Source organism: Pavona decussata, unplaced genomic scaffold (genome assembly GCF_977016875.1).
Source record: "Pavona decussata unplaced genomic scaffold, jaPavDecu1.1 SCAFFOLD_233, whole genome shotgun sequence".
NCBI classification, from domain to species: domain Eukaryota; kingdom Metazoa; phylum Cnidaria; class Anthozoa; order Scleractinia; family Agariciidae; genus Pavona; species Pavona decussata.
Genome location: NW_028145638.1, coordinates 885,319 through 895,000, shown reverse-complemented (window position 1 = coordinate 895,000; position 9,682 = coordinate 885,319). Strand labels below are relative to the sequence as shown.

The 9,682-nt window shown below is 39.5% G+C and overlaps 1 protein-coding gene across 1 annotated transcript in view; it reads right to left on the bottom strand.

The window, feature by feature from the left end:
• LOC146458250 (uncharacterized) overlaps positions 1–5,916 on the bottom strand; it is a 27,773-nt gene extending 21,857 nt beyond the window's left edge. Inside the window, exons 1-2 of the mRNA XM_085090868.1 lie at positions 5,859–5,916; positions 662–4,812 (exon numbers count right to left, since the gene is read on the bottom strand). Coding sequence (XP_084946994.1) covers positions 1,154–4,812; positions 5,859–5,916 — 3,717 coding nt within the window. The 3' untranslated portion in view covers positions 662–1,153. The remainder of the gene's footprint in view (positions 1–661; positions 4,813–5,858) is intronic.
• Positions 5,917–9,682: the final 3,766 nt, after the last annotated feature.

The following is a 9,682-nucleotide window of genomic DNA, read 5'->3' as shown; positions in this document are numbered from 1 at the left end:
GGGCACCAAATAGCGCAATATGTTTCGAACAGGTGCAAAGATGTTAATTCTATTTAATGTAAATTTTCCCGTCTCACGTTTAACGTATTGTTGATGCTGAGGGGTCGACACTGCACAGTCACGTGATCATTCGTGTTTATGGGCAAAAATCTTTTATTCATTTCTTGGCCACGGGCGAAACATGACACGGGCGTGAATCATAGCCTCCGAATCACGTTTGAAAACCTAGGTCTACACACTGCTGTGGTGAAAAAGGTGAATTTCAAAAGTCTCCAGGTAAATGATGTTCATCCATACATCATTCATCTGCGCCTTTCAATGAACTTTCAATTTTATCCCTATCAAAAACTTTAATGTTTCTAATTGCTATCTCTGATTTGTGATGAATTCTTTAAAGTTCACAAGTATGGGCCCCGCAGTCAGTCAAACTGATCGAAATTATCGAGAGAATACAACGACGTGCAAATAAATATACACTCTCACCACCCTACAGGACTGGTATCTCGTATAAAAACAGACTAACACTCACAGGCCTTATCCCTCTGTGCTATTGGCATGAATACTTGGATCTAGTCTACACTTATAAATCTATTGTTAATAGTTCTGACGCCGATTTTAAGATATTTCAACCTATTAGAGTTACAAGGCGTTCTGCTCCAACTAAGAGTATAGTACTAGATATACCTAAAGCTAAGACTGTCACGTTCCAGAACAGTTTTTACTCAAGAGCCTCAAGAGCATTTAACACACTTCCAGACTTCTTGAGGGACAATAAAAAATCTATAGATGTATTTAAAACTAATTTGAGGGCATACTACCTAGATTTGACTTTAAATGTGTACGATCCCGCAGTACCTCAAACGTTCAAAAGTGTCTGCATAAAATGTCATCAAAGCAGATCATTATCTGTATTATTAGTTAAAATGTGTTGTTAATTAGTTGTCAATACTTAATTATTATGATGTGATTTCATTTATACAAGGAGTCTCGTTATTGGAACATATCGTTTTGTGAGTTCTCTCCTGTCAGAGGTTTCTTCATTTTGTTTTTTTCTCCTCTAGCGAAGTTTATAAATAAAATAAATAAAATAAAAGAATTACAATTTTAAATCATGTAATGCGGAACTAAAATTTCATTCCGTTGCACTCTGAGCTCAAGTAACGGTTTGCAATTCCTCAGTTTCCCAGTTGAGAAGGAGCTGACGGGATAATGAGAAGCGACCTGGAGAATTTACTCGGTTAAAGAATTTGCACCGCACTACATATGACAGCAATTTCACGCAGTAATAAAGCAAGCGTGCGACTTGAGATAACAAAGTAAAAACCAACAGGATGCCCACTACAACTGGGACCAGGCCAAGCACTCCTATCTCAATCCATTGCAAAGTATGGAAGAGGCTTTCGCTGGGTCCGGTGGGCTCTATTCCCTCGGAGAAATAGGTCGCCTCCGCTAAACTGAACGTGCAAATAACCACTAGACTCGCCAGCGAAAGGCTTTCAAAGATGTTGGCTTTCCGGTCGCGAAATGGCCTCAGAGAGAGGTGATGGGTAAGAATCAAGACACATGCACAATCTAGGCAAAGGAATTTAACCATGGGATCGGTAGCAAAGGTATGAATTGTCAACAGGATCAACCTTCTACCAGTCAGTACGCTTTCCCAGTACAATGTCCCATAGTCATCACAGGAAGGAGCACGAAATGGATCGTGAAGGACCTTCTTGATTTCTTCTGAATCATCGAGATTCCCTAGGAAGAACATCTCTTCGTCTTCTGTCTTCTTACAGCGCTGAACAATCCAATAAAGAAGACTCGGCAAAGGAAATGCACAAGCTTTCAAGAATTCCTTGGCTGACATTTTGTCGTTAGCAAGCAACAGTGATCCCCAAAAGAGAACCACGATGAGGGGGATAATGAACACCATCATGAAGACGATCAGAAGGTACTGCCACCACTGCCAACACTGAATGTTCCCATCTACGAAAAGGCGCCAATCCATTCCTATAGGGACGCAGTGCATGAGTTTGAGGGTTGTATCCGCTAATCTTTCGTATCCAAGCAACAGTGTCTCCAAAGCAACAGCCAGATATACTGTTATCTGGGGTGAAGAAATATACCTGGACGAACTTCCTGCTCGATGGATAGTATAGATGAAACCAATAGAAAGCAATGTTGCCAGGAATTTCAAACATAGGAACAGTTCTTTCGTGACGACATTGAGACCAGGAAATGGACAATCAACGCTACCGTAAACTGTCTTTACTTGGAAATTAAAAATCGCAATGACTGATGGGATGAATGGCACCATGTGTAGAGCCTTCTCTGGAGACTTTATCATCACAAGTTCGGCTACTTGGTAAAAATAAAAGATAATCTTCAGATATCCAGGATCGTGTTCTTTGTCATCCTCTTGTGGTAATGTTTGTACATAAGCATCTCCTGTATGATTCCTCTTAAACCATAGAGTTTGCTTATACAAAACAGAGAAAATGGGAGGCTTGAAAACAAAGTAGACTGCAAAGAAAACGATATAGATGGCGGTCGTCAGCCAAAACCAGTGATCGTTACATCTCTCTTTCTTTCTACATGACGTCGAATACAGGGCTTCACTGTATCCATCAGAACACTTGCCACACAACACGCCTGATCTTTTGCCGAAACAAGCATTGTAAGTGTAATAGTTGGAATGCTCTGGACTGCTGCAGTATTCCAACGGACAGGGGAAAAATTGTAAACTTGGAGGATTCGTTGACATGTTCAAACCCCAGAAGTTCTCTTTGGCCTTAATGTTTCCACTTTCACAAAGTGCCCCGTAAGGGCATTTAAGGCACGCAGTGTCCTTGTTGACGTCCAAACCGGTTGTCAGTCCCCTCTGCAGACTGTAAAACTCATCAGGGCACTCTTCACAAAACAGTTTGACGTAATTCACCTTCATCCAACAGGTGTTGCTTCCTTTGGTGAACTCAAACCCTTCTGTTTTTGCTATTTTATCTATTTTCACCCGCTTTCCAGATGGGCATCGAAGGGTGGATCTGTCATCAACCTTTATCAAGCTAGTCTTGGTAGCTGCTAAGATTGGGGTAAATTTTGAATTGACATTTGCGGTAAAGGATGTATTTGTAACGACGACCGGACCAGCGCTATCAGAATGCAGAAAGCACCCATTGCTTGAGATTCGGCGCTGCTTTCTATCAGAAAGTCCATTCAAACGTGTTTGGAGGAAGGTGCTATTCACGATGTTAAGGCTACCGTAGCCCGTTTTCATGTACACATGGCCTCCCACAGTTAAACCTTGGTTGTCCTTGAAGGCACAGTTTTTAAACGTAACGTTTCCGTTTAAGAAGTTCAAAGTGGCCGAGATACCGACGTTACCTTCAAAAATGCTGTCTTCAAATATCACTGGTATCTGAGATGAGTTCTTCCATGTGAATTTGCTACTATAGTTGCGTAGTTTCAGACATGATTTTGGAGGATCTTCGTCGTAAAATTCGATTTCAACAGTTGATCGTTCAGTTAGGCGATAGACAAACTGAGAATTGTTGAAAAACGAGCAGTTCTTAACTGTTATGAGCCCTCGTACATTTTTTTGAATAGCTACATTTAGTACACGGCTATGCAATCCTTGGAACGTAACGTTCTCAAGAAGCATGAGGGCCTTAATGTAGGTTGGTCTTATTGTATTCGACTGGGTTTTTACGTTAAAAACTAAGGCAACACCATTACCTTGTGTCTCATTGCCTCCAAGAACGAGGCTGTTCTTCACCACTAAACTCTGCTGGCCTGTTGAACAATCGAGCACACCTAGGCAAGGGTTAGATGCCATTATTATTCCCATCCTGTTGTTCTCTAAGATGCATTGGTTCAAGTTGACTTTTATACCAACAATTGTAGCTTTTACTTTGGGAGGCCCACTGGCTGTGATAGCATACCCATAAGTGCATTTAATCGTGACTTTGGTCAGTTGCACATCAAATCCACCATAAACAAATAGAGAATTTTCGTTGTTTATAAACGTGTTGTTCAATAGTGATAAATTACCAGTGCTAAAAAGGTCTTGTACTTTAAATGATAAGGCGAAGCCATTGTAGTCGTGGGCAAGTTCTCGGAAAATGGAATCGGAGACATATCCGTGTACATGAACTCTGTGTCTAAGGGTCGTTGATTTAATATACACGGAAGCATTATATTGTCTGTCCTCCGAGATTACATTAAATCGTCCTACTTTGCCCTGAAAAACGCACCTTGAGATTTTGACGGTGAAAACCTCGTTAAATACCCAGACAAAGACGGAGATTTCATTGTACAGGAATTCAGATTCGGTAATTACGAGGGAAGACTCTCGACAGAATGTAGATTCTTGTTGTCTTATAGCAACTGCAGCGTGGCAGTTTATAAAGCGGCAGTTGGATACGACGACATAGGAACAGTCCACCTTTTGGAGAATGACTCCATTGTTATGAAACACAAGGTTTGAGAGGGTTAACCTGAGGATACCATTTCTAGCGCTTCTAAAGGCTAGACCAAAAAGAAATTTGCAAGAAATATGCGCCATCGAGAGCCAACCTTGTATTGTCACACTTTTGTCCAGCAAATCAGTCATTTTCATTACTTCTCTACTGTTTCTTAGAAAGCAGCCGTACGGATGGGACTCACTGTTCCTTCCGTCAAGACAAACCTTTCCTCCATCATTGACCATCAGTAGTGCTAGTGATAGTGTCTTGCATGGATGAACTGAAGACCCGCACAGACGTGAGTCTTGACCGCTTTGATGAGAAACAAAGAGACAGTCACTTGCCTCGTCATCAGCCGCTGCACCTGAAGAATACGATATTTAAAAGATCTTAAAGCAACTGTGATAAATTTTGCTAGTAGTTGAGGTTTTGCACTTTTTGTAGCAAACAAACTATATAGAGTCACTTATATCTGGCGCGTTTAACATTTGATATGAAGAAAAGGAAAGTTTTGTAGCATTATACAAAGGTAATTTTGCTTTCAAATGTAGAGCGATTTGTTTAACTTCCGGGTTACTGTGAGATTAATATAGCCGACTGATTGCTCTCAGTTGAGGTTATACTCTACCTGACCGAGTGCTCTGTTATAAACTCTGAGGAAAAGATTAATTTGTTGTGTCCTTTACCTATGATTCCTAACTTACCAAAATGCAATCCAGGTACGCTGTAAATAGTTTTCGTTTACAGTAGTATCAAAGTGCATAAATCTTGAGGAAATATGACTGCAGTGTAAGTACGAACTTGGAATTCTCAATGAACTTTTAGTCTGTCTCGACAAACGTCCAATCTTCAAACCATATAGAGAGCACTAGTAAACAAAGCTTTCCTGAACCTTTTAGAATAAAGCTACTAGTGTTCGATTAACTATGTCTCTGAGCCATAACAGTTGTCCGGAAGGAGCGAAGTCGCGTTATTTTCCTATGATATTTAAATAATGGCGGGTATACGGATTTGTGTAATATTGCGAGGAAAGAAGATCCTGATCGGGTGCGTTCCGGTCTTGTTTGATGGACACATTGCGAATAATTTGTGTCAGTTGAATCTATCTATTGAGTGATTGTCGATTGTATCCCACAGACAAATCGTCGATTAATTCTGATACAACAAATCGTAACGTTCAGTATCAGACTTCGTCGTCTCTTCCATGTTTTAGGTAATAATTCGGTCGATCGTGTTCCAACGTACTTTTTGCTTTGTTTTTTAGTCACTGACTTGGACTGACAAAAATCAAGATGAAGGTCTTAACTACTCAGGAAAGCTACAAAAGGACTGAAGAAATTGAACTGAATAAATAAATCATTTGATTGTATAACGTCAAAGCATAAACCTCAAATTTAAACTCCTGTTTACCTGTCCGCCGTATACAGAATATAAGCAGCCAATAAAGGAGGACCACTGGAGAAGCCATGTTGGTGAAAATGAGTTTATTGTAGTATAGCGTGCAAGGTTGACATTGCAATTTGAATTACCTGCCCTGTGCAAATGAGGCTTAAATCAGTCAAAATATCTTGAGACCGGAACTCGCGTGGACAATACTCGCGTGGGAAATAACGCTACGTCGATATCGATTTTGTGGTTTAATTAATGTCTTGTTTAAGTGTCGGGACTTTTGTCCGTGTTCTCGTGTTTTCGTCCAAGTATGTATTGCTTCCAGTGGTGACCTGAGTCATGGAGGGAAGCTACAGATTGCGGAGAAGAAAAGCTAGCTTGTTAAGGCTTTCGAAGACTCAATGGAACGAAAGGTTTTAAGAGTTAAAATTTCTGCTTTGTACTCAACATTATTAGAGCATTACGTTATTCTGTCATGTTAGGTGAACTGAAACTAGCACAATATCGTGACTCGTGAAATGTATCTTTAAGGAACATTAAACTGCACAGTTCCGCGTTACACGATAGTAATGTATGTCAAAGAAGTGATTGGCAACATTTTAAGAACAACTGCAGTCCAATAGCCTAAATCATTATTAATTGCACATGTTTTGCTGATCACCCATGCAACTCGTAAAATATACACGCGTACTCACCGTTAAAGTATTCCACGAGCAAGGTCAATATCTCTGCATATTGCACGGTCAAAGTTTAATTTTTGGGTTGCCATGGTTCCTTACAACCAGGACAAGCAGTCTTCAATTGCCTCAACCTTTATCAGGGACACCCAACAGTTTGATGGGATATTTGTTAGCAAAGACGTCGTCTACCTCAGAAAATTAGATTAAATTGTAAACTGAAAAACTAGCGTTTTCTTTACCGAAAGCTTTCCACACAAAACTGGCTCGTATTTTGGGAAAGTCAACAGCAGCTTGAAAATTCTTGAAATAAGATCCCATTCCTTAAAATTTTCGACAATCTTAATTCTCCGACCAACAGCTCTACAGATCAACAGATCTTACTGTGTCACACAAAACTTGCGTTTTAAAAGTCATAAAGCGATGTGGGAATGAAGGAAACAACTATTTTGATTTAATGTCCTCGTTGGGTGCCCTTGTTTTGATACTTCCTAGCTAGCTAAACAATCTCGTGGAACTAAACAAAAATGAAACAGAAAGACAAAGGAACAAACAAAACCTGATGAAAATACTCAAGTGAATTTAAGAAAAACCATTTCTCTTCAACGTGTTCTCTTACATGGCATGATCTGAAACAAACTGTATTGTTGTCTTGGTATCGAGGCGAACAAGTGATGCTATATTAGTGTCACGTCATGCTGCAGGGAGAGAGCTCCAGCTGATTTAGCTGTGTTCGAATCTTTTGTAACAACGGCAAAGCAAGGGAATAAACGTTGTTTTAACAGCACAACCATTTTTGACTTGCTACTGTATGATCATTAATTTTCAAAGATCGACTGCCAACTCTCAAATGTTAGCCTTGAGTCCATGACCTTGAGTCCATGTATCATGGCAACAAATAAAGCACTGTTTTTTGTAACATAATACGGAAGCCATTGGAAAACATATCGGCGAACTGTAATACATATACTGATATGATAGTATTGTGTCTCTTTATTCAATTCTCTGGACAAGTGACCCTTGGGATATTGACTTAAATATTGAGTATTCGGCGTTGCATTATACGTCAGTGTGGTTTACAGTGTGAAAAAAAAAAAAGAAAAACTTCCTGTTACTCTAACTCTGAACATTCCTTTTAGCTGTGTAATTTATTTTAGTAAAGCTACAAATTTTTCTGAGGGCCGGGGACAAAACTGAGGAGCGTTTATCTTTCATCTAAAATGCTACCAGATTAAGTGCATGGTAAGATAGAGGATTGAAAACAAAATGGGCACGCACGATAAGTAAACGCAATGAAACGAATGTTTCTTCACTGTTATTGAGTTATTCTAGAAAGAGACTGGGACAATATCAGCAATATGGAGGCAGTATTACCCTTCTGAGTAGACTTGACAATACGTTTATTACAAGACAGTATTTCGGTTTACTCGTTTTACAGAAGAGTGTAGTGCTGCTATTGTATTATGGGGATGGGAGATCGAAGATGGTTAGAAACGCGTTGGAATCAGATTAATTGGTAATTAAGCAAGAAAGCTGTGGAGGCTTTTTAACCGTAACACTCTGCCCCACCCTATACCCCTTAGGTTGCTTAAAGTGCCCCTAACCCTTCAATTTGTTTTCTTTTGGTAGATTTCCATATCTGTGAAGAACTCATTTTCGAAAACATTTTTTAGAAGTATTGAATCCTTTTTTTTTTTTTTTACGAGCGCTAAAAGTTACTGAAATTTTTAAATTTTTGCGCGCTTTAAGCCCCGCTGGACAAATTTTTGTCTCGTGGGTTCATTAGGAACGAGCAAATGAGAAACGTCCGATATTTGACACTTTCTTAGCTGTGACGTAAGAAAAGGACACCATTCCAAAGCACAAAGCATTGAAAGTAGGCTGATTCCTTTCTCTACATTTCGAGAGTTGCTGCATCCAAAAACCACACATTTTTCAACCATTTTCTCTGTTTACAATTGAAGCATTACTGCGAATCTTCGGATATTTTTACACGATGTCCTTTTCTTACGTCACGCTCCATATTTGGACACATTTGGCCGAGTGGGGGACTAATGCCAACGATAGGTGAAAATATCGACAAGAATGCCTTCACTTCTAGCGCTCGTAAAAAAAAGGATTCAATATTTCTCCAAATTTTTTTTCGAAAATGAGTTCTTGAAAGATATGGAAATCTACCAAACGAAAACAAATTGAAAGGTTAGGGGCACTTTAACCTCTCTACCTCTCACGTCATTCACTTTTGTCTTATTGCAACAACCTAATGCCTAGCTAATTGAATACGGTTTGGGGCATCCCTTGCGCATACAAACACGGTTTTTTATTTCGATGAGGTAACGTTTAACACAACATGCTTCAGCATTTCTAACCATGACAACGACAACATCATGCAATATTTTGAGACGCTGACGTTGTGTTTGACTCGCCAACAATTTATTTCCAATTAAGTTCAGGACATTTTCGATTTTCCAAAAAAAGCTAAAGTAATACGGAGGAGTATGAAAACAGCATTTGAATAATCCGTGATGAAATCTCGACATGATAAGGACAAATGACTCCTCTTTGTCGCAAACTCGAGCAATTTGCACCCAAGTTAAATACTAGAAAAAAAAACTGGCACAACGTTCATCTTGAGAGTAACAAGCTAGAGTAGTCGACGATTTTTTTTAAAACTGATAAATATAACTGTATAAATATATAAATGTAACTAGTATGGAATTGTTTCGTAAGAGTGCTTTTGCTTCTGTTGTTTAGCATGAACCAGAACAGTTATCAACTAAAGCATGACTAGAACTGCATGAGAAAGAAAAAAGACGTCACCTTCAAGTTCATCTTAAAGCCCAGGAGAGTAATACAACCCTTTTAAAAACATCAGGTCTCATATATCAGACACTGTAATTCAAACCAGAGCAAGAACGAGCTACCAAAAAGTACGTGAAAAGCTTGGGGATCCCCTATCACATGGGCAGACATGCTCTTTCTATTATTCAACATTTCTGACCGATACGAACGGTAATTTCCGCATGCGTTAGCTCTAACCACTACAACCTGTTTCAGAAAAGTAATTGCAGTTGGCCAGCATAAGTTCATGTTTTGATCAGGTGGAGCAAAACTAGCCACCTCTCTGTGTGTAGCGTGTTAGTGGCCTCACACTTTTAGAACGAACAA